The 19,204-nt window shown below is 30.8% G+C and overlaps 1 protein-coding gene across 1 annotated transcript; it reads right to left on the bottom strand.

Annotated features, from left to right (window-relative positions):
- Positions 1-9,499: 9,499 nt before the first annotated feature.
- LOC103496518 (cationic amino acid transporter 6, chloroplastic) lies at positions 9,500-13,826 on the bottom strand. Its single transcript, XM_008458387.3, has 5 exons — positions 13,321-13,826; positions 13,010-13,229; positions 12,563-12,911; positions 12,245-12,467; positions 9,500-10,400 (listed from the first exon to the last, which is right to left on the bottom strand). Exons 1-5 carry the CDS (start codon positions 13,697-13,699, stop codon positions 9,847-9,849), a joined length of 1,725 nt encoding a protein of 574 aa, XP_008456609.2. The 5' UTR covers positions 13,700-13,826; the 3' UTR covers positions 9,500-9,846.
- Between the last annotated feature and the right edge of the window lie 5,378 nt (positions 13,827-19,204).

Below are 19,204 nucleotides of genomic sequence, written 5' to 3' on the forward strand. Positions count from 1 at the left end.
ATTTAATTCTCTGACTTGGAACCCAATGGTGCCATCAGTTGAAGTCCACTTGTACTTAAGCATCACAGCATCAATCTTTTCAACTCTGCTTTTTACTCTTTTCTTTTAAAATAATAACAATTAAATCAGTCTAATATTCTAAAATTTACCTCTAAATTATCCCAATTTCTCATATTCTAAGAATAAGTTAAAACCCCACTTCACTCTTTATTTGTTCAAACTAATTCCTTTGCCTAAAGTTATCAAAACATAAAGTCAAAAGAGATACCAAGATTCAATCAGAACAAAATCCAACAAATTCTTGTAATCTAATATATACATATACATATATATTAGAGTCAATTAAAAAAAAAAAAACTTTTCTTTTTTCCGCTTTTAATAAGACTAAGGATATATGATCAAGATAAAGAATCGAAGAACCAATAAATCATATATGTGTGTATGGAACAACAAAAGATAAGATATTTTTCTTTTAACAATCTAATCTATTTTAAAACAACACGTGACATGCATAAAGTAATGACATTTGATAACAATGAATGATCCTTAAAGAATATAATATTAAATCGAATCTTAGAAGAACTCAATCACAAGTCTATCTATGTATGAAGGATGAAAAAAGCGAAAAGAAGGGTCAAAATTCCCGGGTTGGGTTATAATTTTGTGAATTACAAGCTAAGTATGGGAACCCATGTTTGTAGATTCAATTAAAAGTTATTTATTTATTTATTATTATTATTATTTTGGGTATTTTGACCAATTAAATTTGTGAAGGAATAAGAGGGAGATGGAAAGAAAAAGGGTTTGATTAGATACAAAAAAGAGAAAAATAGGGGGGGAATTAAAAAGAATAGTACAAGAGACAAAAAGGATTAAAATGGGATATTGAACCAAAACAAGATACCAACATCATGGTCCCATTAAGCTTTTCTTTTTCTAGTTTGGTCACATACAAAAAAAAAAAGTACTATTTTCTTTGCATCTAAGCCCCCCTTTTTTCCTCTTTTAAGTATTAGTTTTTATTTTAAAATTTCACCCTACCCCTACCCTTTTCATCATATGCAATGTTTATCGATGTTAATAGTTTATTTTATTAATATGTGTGAGTGCTTGGACGTTTTGCACGTCTCGACTATTTTAAGAAATATGACTCCTTACATTACTCTATATTTAGGGGACGCTTGGGGGCAGAAAGTGAGCTATTATAGTTGTAAGTTGTATAGTTGGATTATAATAATATAATATATGTTTGGTGTGTAAATGGTAGTATAAATATGGTAGCAAATGGAGTGATTATTATAGTCTTTGATAGTTTTTGTCCCAAACGATCTCTTGGTAGTTAGACAACCCATTTTCTATCTGAAAGAAAAGAAAAAGAATTGATTTATTTGTTCCCTAATAACTTCCTCCCACTTCTAACCCTAATATAATAGATTTCAACAACATTCACAATGAATTTCGTTTTTTTCTCGATCGCTTTTCATACACTCAGACAAAATGTAAGATCGAAATGCTTTTTCTTTTCTCGATCTCTTTTCACACATTCGGACAAAATGTAATATAATATATTTCAACAATATTCACACTGAATTTCGTCTTCTTCTCAATCTCTTTTCACACACTCGTACAAGAAAATGTAAGATCGCAATGCTATTGGCATAGGATGAGAAGGTGAGGATTTTAAAATGTTAGACCAAATCATAGGGACTATAACTTTTGAAAAACCATGCTTAATAAACTAATGGTTAATTTAATAAAAAAGAGAGAGAATAGATTAGAATAGAATAGAAGAAACCAAAGCCATAGTTATAAAATGTGCAAAAATGGGTCTACGTAAACACTTACCCAATAGTCAACATCCACTCTCTTCCCTTTACATATAAATAGGCTTTGCTTTTTTTGTCACTTTTAGTAAATGCTTACTAACTGTAACGACCCAACTCTTTATACTAAGCTGAGGTCGTTACTAAAAAACGAAACAATGACAAGAGACACTTTTTGAAACGAGGGAAGAATAAATTTTCATTAAAAACGGAATATTAAAACACTGAAACATAAACGCGGAAGCAAAACTGGGTCCCCATATGGCATGTCACGGATCCTTCTCTGTCGCTCGCCAGCTTTCCTCTACCTTTACCTTCGCCTGAAATGTTAAACATAGAAAGAGTGAGTATAAACATATACTCAGTAAGGGACCTACTACTAGTCCCGCTAGGTGTCTGTTAACTTCCCATTAGAGTCCTGAAAATGGTACCCAATCTCTGGCACGTTCCCGAACACGTGCAACATGCGCTCCCGTAGGAACGAAAATCTGGTCTTCGGTGTCCCGAGGGAGCACCTAGGACATGCTGGTCTGTAGTGAACCCGGGGGTAACACTAAGACAATCGGGATGCGAGGACCCCGTCGAATCACTCGAATCATATCTATATACATGCTAGACTGGCGTCCCGTCGGACCACACAGTCCTAAATAGGTGGTGATCCCGAAGGACACCCATGCAGGTACGACTCTAATAGACAAAGTTAACAGAACACCCTATCCATAGCATGTAGCATAACATAACATCATAATATGGCATGAGTATTAATCTTAACGTCCTTAATCATGTGATTAATATATCATGCATTAACAATCATCAACAGTCATCAACAACATACTACCGGTCATTAACATAACATCAGTCATCATCATCAATCATCAACATAATAATCTCAGTCATCATCATCAACATCAACTATCATCATACTCTCAGTATAATCATTATCCTCAAATTATGCATCTTAGCTACCATCAATGCATAATCATAATTACATGCGGTCTCTTGAATTCAGTTCGAAGGTCTAGTAGGAGAATCTCTTACCTGGAGATTTTAGCCAAACAAGGTACTCCCTAGTTGACAGTAAAATTCTCCAATTAACTTGATCCTAATCATAAAAGGAACACTTAGTATCTTAATTAATGAGATTAGCAATTGGCTAACATCCAAAAATCCTCCCAAATTAATTAACTTTCTAAAAATTGGGGTTGAAACCAATTCAACCTTGATTGGGAAAAATCCAAGATTTAGATCTTAAAAAGTTTAGTCAATTGAACCTTTAAAGAAACCTCAAATAGATCCAAAATTAAATTAATAAAATATTAATTTAATTTTATTGGCTTACCAAGGTTACTCAGATGGAGGTTGGAAAATCCTCTTATCCTTGATGAAAAATTCATCACTTTAAATCCTCAAGCTTCCAAAGAGACCAATCTTAACTTCAACTGAGGCGGCGACAGCAGAGGGTTATCTTAGAGAAGAAGATAAAGAACCTTTTTCTTTTTCCTTTAATTCCATCTTAAGCATTCCAATGCTATTTATAGACCCAAATAATAACAATAATAATAATTATTATTATTATTTCCTTTTCCTTTTAGGATATATATATATATATATATATATATAATACCAAAAAATATACATATATCTTTATTCCCATTATCTTTCCTAAATCAATGCCTTAATCTTAGGCATTTATAACCATTAGTAATAATAATAATACTTCTTTATTATTATTATTTTTCTCTCACCAAAATCTACAATAAATATATATTTATTTAAACCATTATTCTCTCTTATAAATATATATCTTTTTCGTCCAATCAAAATCAATCATCTCTCTCTTCATGAATTATTTTCTTTTTCAAATAAATATAATTATATTCCATAATATAATTAACTACACTTTTCCAAATTATTAATTAAATATATATATCCATATATATATACTCAATTAATTACAATTCCGCCAAAACTAACTTTTCCCTCCAAAATCTCAAATTAACTTAAGTCCTCAATTAATTTAATCAATCAAATCTTTTCTAATAAATCACTTATAACTTCCAAAATGAATTATCTTAACTCAACCATAACAACTTCACTCCATAAACAATATTTATCTTTCTACAGAATAATTAATTATCATCCACAATAATTAATTATTATTTACCTTTCTTCCAAAATAATTAATTATCTTCCACAATAATTAATTATTATTTATCTTTCTCCAAAATAATTAATTATCTTCCACAATAATTAATTATTATTTATCTTTCTCCAAAATAATTATTAATTATCTTCCACAATAATTAATTATTATTTATCTTTCTCCAAAATAATTATCCTTTTACAAATAATTATATTTTCCCAAAATATAATTATTTTACTTTTTCTCCCTTACCAAATATCTTTTCTCCAAAATACAATTACCTTTTCCTTAAATAGTTATATTTTAACAAATATAAATATCTTTTCCTTTAACATAATAATTATATGTATATAACTTTCAATATGAATTATCTTAACCCAACCATAGCAACTCCACTCCATAATCAAGATTTATCTTTCTACAGAATAATTAATTATTTCCCACAATAACTAATTATTATTTATCTTCCTCCAAAATAATTAATTATCTTCTACAATAATTAATTATTATTTATCTTTCTCCAAAATAATTAATTATCTTCCACAATAATTAATTATTATTTATCTTCTCCAAAGTAATTAATTATCCTTTTACAAATAATTATATTTTCCCAAAATATAATTATTTTACTTTTTCTCCTTTAATAAATATCCTTTCTCCAAAATACAACTATCTTTTCCTTAAATAATTTTATTTCAACAAATATAATTATCTTTTCCTTTAACATAATAATTATATATATATTTCCACGTATACATATAATTATCAAATCTCCAACAAACTTTCCACCCTACGGTTTAATTAAATAACGTCCATAATTATTTAATTAAATTCAACTTCAACAACACTAAAATCCACAACTTTACTTAATCCTCTTAACCTACCATTTAATAAAAACTCAACAAACACCACGTGTCAAAACCTCTAATTAATTAAATATTCATCCAAGAAATATTTAATTAATTTTAATTCCCACTTAAATCAAATAATTCTCATTAAATGGATTCAAAATAACGCCCAATAAATTAAATCTAGATAAACAAAATTAAGATAACTGACTCCAAAATTATCTAAATTTTTGGGGCGTTACAATCTTCCCTCCTTTAACAACTTTCGTCCTCGAAAGTTCTAATCTTTGAACAACTTGGGATACTTGGCTCTCACGTCTTAATTAATAACAAATTCTACCGAATTCCAAAATCTTTAATTAAATATACACACCCATGTATATATATTTAATTAATCCAACACAAAACAACCGAATATATTCCTTAACTTTGAAGTCCACTTAATGTAATACCCATAATAAGTTCCTTAAATTTATTGGGTGTTACAATCTTCCCTCGCTAAGAAACTTTCGTCCTCGAAAGTTTTAGTCCTCGAACAATTTCGAGTATCGAGCTCCCTTGTCATACTCTTGTTCCTAAGTAGCCTTCTCAACTTGGTAACTCTGCCATAAAATTTTCTTAAGTGCAACACTCATGTTGCGCAATGCTCTACCTTACTTGACAAAATATTACTTTTCTCAAATACTTTTCTTCTCTTTACACTTATCCAAGTAAAACTTAATTCATAACTCTTCAAAAACTACATTCTATTTTCCAACTTCGGACTTCCACCCTTAGTAAGGCATTCTCCACCATTTAGCAATCTTTAGAACTTACTAATTTCTCTTTTCTTGTTTGATAAAGTTCAAACTCATGTCCAACTATTGACTTTCTTTAATGACATCAACTTAGCTAGTTATTCTAAAGGAGTTCGTTAATTCATCACTTGTACTTTAAACTAGCTGTAACTTATCCTTCATGGTAAACTCAAAAACAGTTTCTTGAAGTCTCACCAAAATAACTATGCACTAAAGTTTGCTTTGTTCCTTCTCCAGCAACTCAATTCTAAACACCATCAAATGTGTTTGATATACTTGAACTTAACCATGCCTTTAGTTTCCTTTAAAACCACCAACATAACTAATGTCTTAGATATCCAGTCATAAAGCAGTTCATCACGCTGAACACGTCCAACTCTTTTGCCTACTCAATCACCCCTTTGAGCACCACTACGTGGCAACATTTTTCTTAAACTTCAACACCAAAACCATCACCATTTAAATCATAACATTCATGCAGTTCTAGTTTAATACAGGCAAGGTCACGTGCATATTCATAATCATGTATCATAAAATACATACCTGGCGAGTGACGAAGGACCGTAATAGCCATATATAGAGACAAAATCAGAGACTCACATCGTAAGTTAGTCTACAGAACCTAAAAGCTGACGCTCTGATACCAACTGTAACGACCCAACTCTTTATACTAAGCTGAGGTCGTTACTAAAAAACGAAACAATGACAAGAGACACTTTTTGAAACGAGGGAAGAATAAATTTTCATTAAAAACGGAATATTAAAACACTGAAACATAAACGCGGAAGCAAAACTGGGTCCCCATATGGCATGTCACGGATCCTTCTCTGTCGCTCGCCAGCTTTCCTCTACCTTTACCTTCGCCTGAAATGTTAAACATAGAAAGAGTGAGTATAAACATATACTCAGTAAGGGACCTACTACTAGTCCCGCTAGGTGTCTGTTAACTTCCCATTAGAGTCCTGAAAATGGTACCCAATCTCTGGCACGTTCCCGAACACGTGCAACATGCGCTCCCGTAGGAACGAAAATCTGGTCTTCGGTGTCCCGAGGGAGCACCTAGGACATGCTGGTCTGTAGTGAACCCGGGGGTAACACTAAGACAATCGGGATGCGAGGACCCCGTCGAATCACTCGAATCATATCTATATACATGCTAGACTGGCGTCCCGTCGGACCACACAGTCCTAAATAGGTGGTGATCCCGAAGGACACCCATGCAGGTACGACTCTAATAGACAAAGTTAACAGAACACCCTATCCATAGCATGTAGCATAACATAACATCATAATATGGCATGAGTATTAATCTTAACGTCCTTAATCATGTGATTAATATATCATGCATTAACAATCATCAACAGTCATCAACAACATACTACCGGTCATTAACATAACATCAGTCATCATCATCAATCATCAACATAATAATCTCAGTCATCATCATCAACATCAACTATCATCATACTCTCAGTATAATCATTATCCTCAAATTATGCATCTTAGCTACCATCAATGCATAATCATAATTACATGCGGTCTCTTGAATTCAGTTCGAAGGTCTAGTAGGAGAATCTCTTACCTGGAGATTTTAGCCAAACAAGGTACTCCCTAGTTGACAGTAAAATTCTCCAATTAACTTGATCCTAATCATAAAAGGAACACTTAGTATCTTAATTAATGAGATTAGCAATTGGCTAACATCCAAAAATCCTCCCAAATTAATTAACTTTCTAAAAATTGGGGTTGAAACCAATTCAACCTTGATTGGGAAAAATCCAAGATTTAGATCTTAAAAAGTTTAGTCAATTGAACCTTTAAAGAAACCTCAAATAGATCCAAAATTAAATTAATAAAATATTAATTTAATTTTATTGGCTTACCAAGGTTACTCAGATGGAGGTTGGAAAATCCTCTTATCCTTGATGAAAAATTCATCACTTTAAATCCTCAAGCTTCCAAAGAGACCAATCTTAACTTCAACTGAGGCGGCGACAGCAGAGGGTTATCTTAGAGAAGAAGATAAAGAACCTTTTTCTTTTTCCTTTAATTCCATCTTAAGCATTCCAATGCTATTTATAGACCCAAATAATAACAATAATAATAATTATTATTATTATTTCCTTTTCCTTTTAGGATATATATATATATATATATATATAATACCAAAAAATATACATATATCTTTATTCCCATTATCTTTCCTAAATCAATGCCTTAATCTTAGGCATTTATAACCATTAGTAATAATAATAATACTTCTTTATTATTATTATTTTTCTCTCACCAAAATCTACAATAAATATATATTTATTTAAACCATTATTCTCTCTTATAAATATATATCTTTTTCGTCCAATCAAAATCAATCATCTCTCTCTTCATGAATTATTTTCTTTTTCAAATAAATATAATTATATTCCATAATATAATTAACTACACTTTTCCAAATTATTAATTAAATATATATATCCATATATATATACTCAATTAATTACAATTCCGCCAAAACTAACTTTTCCCTCCAAAATCTCAAATTAACTTAAGTCCTCAATTAATTTAATCAATCAAATCTTTTCTAATAAATCACTTATAACTTCCAAAATGAATTATCTTAACTCAACCATAACAACTTCACTCCATAAACAATATTTATCTTTCTACAGAATAATTAATTATCATCCACAATAATTAATTATTATTTACCTTTCTTCCAAAATAATTAATTATCTTCCACAATAATTAATTATTATTTATCTTTCTCCAAAATAATTAATTATCTTCCACAATAATTAATTATTATTTATCTTTCTCCAAAATAATTATTAATTATCTTCCACAATAATTAATTATTATTTATCTTTCTCCAAAATAATTATCCTTTTACAAATAATTATATTTTCCCAAAATATAATTATTTTACTTTTTCTCCCTTACCAAATATCTTTTCTCCAAAATACAATTACCTTTTCCTTAAATAGTTATATTTTAACAAATATAAATATCTTTTCCTTTAACATAATAATTATATGTATATAACTTTCAATATGAATTATCTTAACCCAACCATAGCAACTCCACTCCATAATCAAGATTTATCTTTCTACAGAATAATTAATTATTTCCCACAATAACTAATTATTATTTATCTTCCTCCAAAATAATTAATTATCTTCTACAATAATTAATTATTATTTATCTTTCTCCAAAATAATTAATTATCTTCCACAATAATTAATTATTATTTATCTTCTCCAAAGTAATTAATTATCCTTTTACAAATAATTATATTTTCCCAAAATATAATTATTTTACTTTTTCTCCTTTAATAAATATCCTTTCTCCAAAATACAACTATCTTTTCCTTAAATAATTTTATTTCAACAAATATAATTATCTTTTCCTTTAACATAATAATTATATATATATTTCCACGTATACATATAATTATCAAATCTCCAACAAACTTTCCACCCTACGGTTTAATTAAATAACGTCCATAATTATTTAATTAAATTCAACTTCAACAACACTAAAATCCACAACTTTACTTAATCCTCTTAACCTACCATTTAATAAAAACTCAACAAACACCACGTGTCAAAACCTCTAATTAATTAAATATTCATCCAAGAAATATTTAATTAATTTTAATTCCCACTTAAATCAAATAATTCTCATTAAATGGATTCAAAATAACGCCCAATAAATTAAATCTAGATAAACAAAATTAAGATAACTGACTCCAAAATTATCTAAATTTTTGAGGCGTTACACTAACCCCCTTCTTAGTGTTTCTAAAAAGTCACCAACCAATGTGAACCTTGTGGATTCTCAATTATAAGTACAAAGATGAACATAGCTCAATAGCTTACGTGTATAAATATATAAGTAGGAAAGATTTAAAAATCTAAATATAATCCAACTAGTTTAAACATAAAACTCAATTACATCCTTTAAGCATATGATTCAACCAAAAAAAATAGTTTGAGAAGCATGAATAGAAGCTTCGAATTTCTATTTTGACGTAAAAGAAAAAAACATCAAATGGGACTCCACGATCCAAATAAACTATTTTTCAGCTTCCAAACTATATTTACAGCTTTGATTTCCACTTTTGCAAAAACTTGTTGTTTCCTTTCTTTTTACCTTTTTTCATACTACAAGGTTTTAGTTTGTGTGAAGAGAGAAGAAACTGTGTCAACATAAGCTTACTTCTTCTTCTTCTGCATTTTCTATACTTTGAAGTTGCTGTCTAATTCTGGAACCTCCCTGTTCTTTACACATAGGGAACCGGCTTTTTCTGCATCCGAGCTTGAATGGACGCTGTATAGCATGTATATGAGCACGGCCAGGATCGAAAAGAACACAAATCGTATGTAAGATGTGCCATCAAGAGACCCCAGCAAGAATATGTTGAGGAAAATTGATGCACAGGGTATCCATGGCATTAAGGGGACACCCCAGAACTCGGGTTTCCGTGCTTGAGGTACCACGCAGTGGAAAATTAGCGAGATAACAATAGCGACAATGGCAGTAACACTGAGTAGGGTGGTTTTGGCCTTCCCTGGTGTTACAAAGTGCCACATGAGAGTGAATATGATGGCAGTGAGGGAGAATGAGCAGAGGAAGGATAACGTTGGCCGAGGATTCGTGCTTCCTATCTCTACGTAACGTCGATAAATGACAGCGTTGGCAACCATGTAGAAGACAAAGAGTGTACCAATGCATACAAAGTTGAGTAGAACATCAAGGTCAGCAAAAAGAGCAATCGCAGCCGTGAAAACCCCTGTATCAAACCAACAAATTTCGATTAAAAACAACACTAAAACAAACAACAAATTGTGCAGAGTCCCAATAATTGCAAAGAGATAAAGTGGTCTCACAAATGAAGGAAACTAATTAAAGGATATGATCCTTCCAAAATATGGTACTACTTTATAGGTCATTTTCCTAAATTTATCTTGTAGTTGAGTTGGGCCAATCTAGACCACCCACCCCTCACCAATTAAATCAGTTGATCAAGCTAAATGATGAAAACAAACAAAATACCAAGTACAAGAGCTTATCTTGTGAAAGCACAAATAAATAGAAAAGAAAGAAACTGCACAACAAAGATCAACACAAACAACTCGACACGACGCGGCATAACGCAAGACACACCGGAGAAGTTAACCATGGTTAAAAGTGGAAGGGATCAAGATAACAAAGAAAGGGTTAAAAAGATAAGATGAGGAGGGAGTCATTAAGAGAGATGGTTGAAGGCAAGAAAGTGAAGGTAGGGACCCACATAGTTTTTTTTTTCCCCTTTGGAACCAAACACAAGAAAAGTGCAAGAAAAACAGTTAGAGAAATCTTTTTCTTTCATTTTCGATGGTGTTGAAACAACAAGGCCTTCAAGTATTATGTATAAATTCCTTTGCTTTTTTTTTTTTTTTTTGCTTCTTGAAAGACAGAAAATGCACTTGAAGCCAAGACAAAAGTGTTCCTATCCCATAAAAGTTTAAACTCTCTCCTCCACTATCCTTAACAATATCTTAATTCTCAGTCTTAACCATTATGAATCACAAACTAATGCTAAGTTTTACTTCTCTTTCTTGGGTTTTAGCCAATGATGTCATACTATACTATGACTAGTGGGGTCACTTTTTTGCTTTTCAAATAATTATCATAATAACTCAAATATACTTTTTTTCCAAGGAGGAAAAAAAAAAGGTCTTCTTCTCCTTCTACCAAAACCCATGGCCCCAAAAGATTTCTTTTCCCCTATCCAAACACTCCCATTTGGAATGGCAGATTCTCAAGGCCCCCTTCAACATTCATTTCCCCAAACTCTTATTAAAAGTATTTTTCTAATATTGATTGATTCTAATTGGTAATAAATTTATTGTATATATTTATGTCTTTACATTAATTTAAAAACTATGTAACGAATATTAGAGAAATAACACATAGAAAAGGAAAACAGTGATTTAACGTAAACCATTCAATTTACCCCAAAAGTTTACAATATTGAGCGAAGTGAAGCTAGATTATATAGAATGCCCTTCAACTAAAGTCGCTAGTTTCAATATTGTTCACAATATTCTTTTTAGCTCTTCTCTCCAATATTTTAATCTATATAGCTCTTTTTATATTTTCATACCAAAAAAGAAAAAAGAAAAACCCTTTGATCTCATTAGAGACAAAATTGAAACCATGTACATACATTCAAACAAAACCAAAACCGAATAAATTATACAAAATATACACCCCTTGGTTGATTTTCACATGCCTAACACATATGAGCTCAACAAGATTGTCATCCAGACTAGCTCAATTGGTTTAGTTGTTGTTTCTTCAACCCACTTGTTGGTTAGGTCAATTTAAGAGGTTCTAGATTTAAATTCGAAATTGGAATTTCTCCGACGACTAGGTCAACTCAAGAGATTTGAGATTCCAATCCAAAGCCCGAATTTCTCCGATCTACGTGTTAGTTAGGTCAATTCAAGGGGTTTGAGATACCAATAGAAAGTTTGAATTTCTCCAACACTCTTGTTGGAGAGGTAAACTCGAGATGTTAAAGATTCGAATCTGACCCCACTCAACAACGAATTGTTGAATTAGAGAGAGAAAGAGAATGGAATAAGTTACCAAGAAAGGCGGAGGCGTTGAGAGGAGTGGAGGTTTTGGGATGGACCTCGGCGAACCACGCGGGGACCACTCTGGACCGTCCGATGACGCACATGTACCGAGCCTGTCCCATCATCGCCACCAACAGTGACGTCAGTATTCCGAAGCTTGCCCCGCCCCCGATCACGTTCGACACCCATTTCCACCGACCAAACGCCGCCGCGAACGGCGCCTCCTTCTTGATCTGCCGCCACAACGCAACCAAACACAAAATCATTTCAATGTAATCAACAACGATTTCCCTTTTCACAGCAAATCAGACCGTACAATTTACTGTACCATATCGTAGGGAAGGAGCTTGGCCATTGAAGCCGCCATTAAGCAGTAAAGAACGGTGACAAGCACGACGGAGCCGGAGACTCCGATTGGGATATCCTTTGCCGGACTTCGAACCTCCTCTGCCATCGTTGATACAGCGTCGTAGCCGATGTAGCTGAGATAAACCAGAGACGCACCTTTAAAAACGCCGGCGGCTCCGTGAGGAAAGAATCCTGATTCGTTCTTCGGATCTCCTGGTTCTGTGAAGTTCTTCCAGTCCCCTTTCCAGAATCCGAATACAATCACAAAAGCTATGAACAGAATGTGTATTGCCGTCAACGTCATGTTCACAACCGAGCTCTGTTTTGTACTGAAAAACAGAACATACACCCACACCGAAAAAATGAAAAAACTAACCCTATTTACTTTCAGAAAGAATTCGATCACGATTTTCGATTTCTTACAGACCTATAGCAGATGATGACTGTGATGATTAGAACAACGGCGACGGCGATTAAATCGATTTGATCAAATCCTTTAGGTAGTCCAGGGATGTGGAGTCTCCATTTAGCGGTGGAGATACCGATTGCGGCACCTAGGTATTGACTGAAACTCCTCGCGACGGCGGCGTTAGACATCACATAGTCCATTATAAGATTCGCACCGGTCAAAAACGCAGCGAATTCTCCTGCGTACAAAAAAAAATCCCCCGGAGTTAGAAAAAGCACAGAAATCAACGAATTCAAATGTACACATTGGGAAATTGACAGAAACCATACCGAATGTGACACGAAGGTAACTGAAGGCTCCACCAGCAACAGGCATATCAACGGCGAACTCTGTGTAGCAAAAAGCCGATAAAAGCGCACAGAGACCAGCAATGGCGTAAGAGATAACAATGGCGGGTCCAGCTTGCAGTGCGGCTGGACCGGTGGTGACGAAGACACCAGCACCTATCATCCCACCAAGGCCAAAACCGACGAGGTCGAACCAGCGGAGAGTCCTCTGCATGTGGACGCCGGAAGTGGATCGAGTAGTGGTCATTTCGTCGAAAGAAGTGGAAACGGAGAAGGCCCGGCGGGAAAGACGAGATGGGGTTTGAGAGAGAGCATGAAAGTAAGCGGAAAAGCTTGAAAAGGAAGAGGAATGAGCGTCCATGGCGGAAGAAGAAGAAGAAGAAGAAGAAGAAGAAGAAGAAGGGATTAAAAAAGAGAAAAACAGAGTGAAAATGGCGAAGAAAGTGAGAGTGGGACTGACAAATGTGGGGATTTGTAATGGAAGTGGTGAATTTAAAGCCACGGTTCGCATCGCCGAAAATCTCTTCACCTTTTTGTTTTCTTTTCTCTCTCTCTCTCTCTCTCTCTCTCTCTCTCTCTACTTTTTATTTGTTTTTTTTTTCCTTTTCATTTTTTATTCCTATGGTTAAAATTCCTTTATTTAGTTAGGACACTTTCGGTTTTAAATTCCAAGTCTCTTTGGTTCTATACCTACGTTTAAAATAATTAAATTTGATACGTTAATTTAGATAGTTGGGAGTGAAAGTTAGAATCCTGATTTATCCTTATGTTTGTTTGTTTATTTAGTTAAATATGTTTATTGTAACTTATTCGTTAACGTGAGGTCTAGTAATCGAACTTACTTTAATTTGATTTACATCTTGATTTTCATTTTGAATTTAAAAACACTTTTTACAACAAAGTATTTGTTGAATAGTTAAGAAAGTATGGATTAGCTTACCCAAAAAAAAAGTGTATGTTTTTTAATACTATTATTATAAAAGTGATTTGTATCTATTGAACACTAAATCACAAGCTTAATAACTATTTAGTTTTTAGTTTATTTTTCCATTGAACTCAAAAAACATTACTTTCAATTGATTTTGTTAATTAGTTTTTTTTAGTTTATGTTAACTAAAGAATTAGTTTTTTTTAGAATTGGTTGAGAATTCAAATGTTTTGTAAGGAAAAAAAAAAGTGTGCATGAAAACAAATACAAATAAAAGAACAATTATCGCGGGTTCGCTTAAGGATAGTGGAAACATAAAAAGTAATAATAATAATAATAATAACCGACAAGAACAAGAGATAATTGGTTTAATTTATAGTGACCACCTATTATTGGGTTGTTGTATAAAATTAGTAGAAGAATATGTATTAATTTACTTTTTTTTTTTTTTTTAGTATTGGATTTATATAAAAGAATTTAGTAGTTATTTTGTAGATTAGAGAAATTTGAAGCTGAAATAATTTGGTTATAAATTTCCTAAGTTTATACAATAGTGTGATGAGATAGGCATATCTTTAAAAGGTACTTTCATCTTTTTATATACTAAAAACAAAATATTTATTCACTACAATTAAATATTAAAAAAGGTAAGTTACTTGGAATCTGTTCATCAATTTCCTTCCATCTCTCAATTATATTTTTGTTTTTATCTGTTTACAAAATTCTCTTTAATTTCCAAAGTTTTTGTCTTCCCCATTTTAACATTTCATTTTATAAATATTATATTTTTATTAAAAGAAAAAACCCCACTAAAAATAAAAAGTTGTTTTTACCTAAATTCATCCTTAAAACTTTTATTTTACATTCTTAAAAATTAATTCTATTCATTACATATATACTTACATTTTGTGTAATTAAATTTGTAGAATTACGTTTTATAATTAGTAGATTCGTTAATTTTAGAGTGTCTCGTTCGTAGACTAAATTTGTAATTTAAAAATAAATAAATCTTAAAATTTTATAGATTAAATTAACTAAAATTAGTTAAATTATACAAAGGTATTTTCAAAAATAGCAAAATGTTAGAAATTATTTATATAAAATATAATAAAATCAATCCAACTTTCTCAAACTTATTTAAGTTTTTTTTTTGTTATATTTTATAAAAAGTATTAACAATTCTCTCGTATCGCCAAATTTTAATAACGAGTTAAATGCATGAAGTTTCATTTTGGAAAATTGCTAAATAGATAAAATAACGGTGGTTTAAACAAATCTATTTTTCTATTTTAAAATTAAATCAGCTGAGTTTTTTTTTTTTCTTTTTTGAATATTTTTTCAAAAGAGGACTTTCAACATTTATAACATCCTTAAATTATTGCAACAAGAAAGTATAAATAAAGGGAAAAAAATCAGTATTAAGTTGTTTGATAAAAGTAATTAGAAATATAGAAGGGAGAAAAAAAAGTATAGAATCAACAAATTCCAACATCCACTTTCATAGAAATTAAATTATGTTCACATCACAAAATTAAGATTTTGAATTTCAATTCCCAAGGCACCATTTATTTTATAGAAACAAAAGAATAGAAAATGGAAAAAAAAAATTTTGACTTAATTATTTTACTAATTAAATAATGATTTTATATTTATATTTCCCACAAAAGTTTCTTCTTACTCACTCAATCAAAAGCTTATTTAACATTTCAAATTAAGAAGAAAAAGGAAAAGAAAGAGAAAACAAGAATTTAAAATATATTTTATTTGATGTGAATTAATAGTGGTAACGGCTTGAGGGTAGATTAGTCATTAGACGAAGTCCTTTGTTCACAAGTCACGCGAGAAATATGTGTTACTTTCTAACCTCAGATTGTAACGTACACTACTTCCTCCCACACTTGTTCAAACTATTTTGGTTCGGTTCGGTTCGAGTCGAGTCCATTTTTTCTATAGTATCGAACAAAAAATTTTACTTTTTGCTCACTACATGATGATATTATATCTTCAATTAAGTTAAAATGGTTGAATTTTTTATTTTACATATTCTCAAAATTATAACCTCTTTATGGTTCCAAGTCTCGAACTCTCAAACATTGAGTTTGTACTTATTGTCGTTGATGTATAATTTAAATTTTCTTTTCACTTGTTTCAAGTCTTCCTCGTATATCGAGCCTGCAAGTGAAAGAGGATGCTTTTTTTTAGTATAAATAAGGATGTCTTGGTGAGAAAGAGTGTTGATGATATATAATTAAATTCGTGTTTACTCATTAATATGTATAGAGATGGAGGAGTTGTTAAGTTGTAAGAGAGATTTTTCTCACGTACATATTGGATGTGAAGAAATTCATTGTATCTTTTTCTATAAAGCAAATGAAGGTATGCTCACTCGTTAGTAAAAATTACGTGTCAATTACCTTTTCAATCAAAGAGATCTTAATTTGAATTTAATCTATGTTGGTTTCTACAACAATTGCTCTCAAAATCTATTGTGTCTTCCAATGTCTTAGCTAGATACTTAAAAGAAAAACCATGATTAGTTAAGAATTGATGTTGATTTGAGTTGGTACAATCTACTTGTGTATTCATGTCAAATAAGTTTTTTTGAAGAAAGAATAAATACTGAAACTATGATGTAATAAGATTTTGATAATTCAAAAACTTATTTTAAACAATAAAGAGACAATTATTGTCTATTCCATTAATACTTAAATATGTATATAACATTCACATTTATTACACATCACGTTTTAAAAGAAAAGAAATCTAAATCCATATTTCCTATTTATTGATGTGGGTATCTCGTTCAAGCTATTGGGATACATCACTACAGTGGATTCACATTATTGTGGTATTGAGAGTTGACTCCACTATAATGTGTCCAATTGTTCAGTTCAACTAACTAAGCACATAAATAATTGTTTGTGCCTTTGAGATTGATGGTGTTAGAGCTATATTAATCAAGGGTCCTAAAGTGTTTTTGTTTTCCTTTTGACGAAATTAGCACGCGTAGCTACGTTGGTTGATTCAAAATCTAAGGACTTTAACTTCTCATCTCGAACACGCAAACCCATGCATGTTTTGAGGCCCCTTTTACATTAAATTTTGATCCTACCTTAATTAGAATGCTCCAAATACAAATCGTTTTATAACACAACAAAACGAGTACACGGAAGATAATTCTTGTGTCCCTATTTTGCCCTCCAAATTTTGATAATATTATAAACTCACTTGCATCACGTGGTATAGTAAAAGTAAAAGTAAAAGGGTATAATTATATACAAAACTACAAGAAGCAAATAATAATATAAAAATAAGAATAAAAAATATATATATATATATATATATATAAAAAAAAAAAAGTGTTAGGAAATTACTTGAATCACAAGTTGTGAGGCTTAAAAAAAGATTCTATTAATATTGGATGTCACATGGGGGTTTCTCTACTTTTAATTAATTGGGTAAACAAATCCCAAATTATTTTAATTAATTTTGACCATTCCAACTTCTCGTATTTTAAGAGGGAAAAAAATATATCATATTCTACTCAATTTATATTTAATTTAATTTAATCTAATCTATATACACAAAACCAAGGATAATATTTTGGAATCAAACTTAATTATCCAATCAAACTTTATGTTTAATTAATTCTTTTAAAAGATAAATAAATAAAGTTTAGTTATTTGTATATTATTGCTCGGTGGTCCTTATACTTTAGAATATTGCCTTTAATTAGTCCCTTCACGATTAATTTGTATATAAACACTTATTCCCCCTATGTTATATCTATCGTTTGACTCGTGATTTGAGCCATACATTTGAACTCTAATTTTAAGTATATAAATGAGTGGAATATGATGATTTAGATATTGACTAAAATAAAATTCCAATTATGTAAAATATAGCTAATCATTCAAATTAGGGTTTTTTTTCTTCATATTCACATGTATACACACATATATAATGTTTCCATCAACATATATAAGAAAAAACAACTATTTTAGTTGAAAGTTATGGTTGAGAGTTCACCAAGCGACGGCTCTCAAAGTCTACGAATGAACACAAACTCAAGAAAAACTAGACAACTAGTTGATCGAACCAATGAGTATATATAAATATAAAGAAAAAAGAAATCAAGTTGCGAGATGAAAAGTAAGTAATCTTAACGCTAGCAACAACGGCCAACGTATACAACAACCAACCGTTCTTACATTTGTTAATGATTTTATTGAGTAGAAATGTGTTTAATTTAATTGATTATGCAAAAGATAAATTGAAAATATTAAAAAAGACAATCAAATCAACGATGTTCAAATTGGATTAAAACTACAGAATGGAATTTTTGGTTAAGAAACAAAATCCTCACCACCATATAAAAATTTAGGATTTGGTCCCCTTTTGAAAGAACACAAAGAGGTGGGGTTTTAATTAATTATAGTTTCTTATGAGTAAAAAGAGCAATAATTATAGATTGATAGGAAGAGGAAGACAAAGATTTTAAGATCATTCCTTACCCACCATATTTATTAATAATCTAATTCTTACCTTATTCATATCTCTAATTTAAACTTATAATAATTTAATTTGACCATACCAAATCCCATTCTCATTGTGATAACCACAATCACACATTATATTGTCAATCTTCGATTTTTCTTTTTCCTCTAAAACAATCTTTTTCAATCATATACTTTTTATTTTATTATAATGTAATTCTCTAGCTCAAACTTCATTTTAATATAAAACCTTGGCTAATTAAGCACTCAAAACTCCTTAATTTTAAAAGATTATATTTAACTATATTTCTTCCTATAACTTTATATTATTTTGTACTTAGTTAAATTAAATAAATGCAAATATTTATGTTCAAAGATATTAAGTTAGTTATATAAGAAAATGATCAAATCAATTACTATTTGAGAAGAGACTATTAAAGAG

The sequence above is a fragment of the Cucumis melo genome, chromosome 3 (assembly GCF_025177605.1).
Source record: "Cucumis melo cultivar AY chromosome 3, USDA_Cmelo_AY_1.0, whole genome shotgun sequence".
Classification (NCBI taxonomy): Eukaryota; Viridiplantae; Streptophyta; class Magnoliopsida; order Cucurbitales; family Cucurbitaceae; genus Cucumis; species Cucumis melo.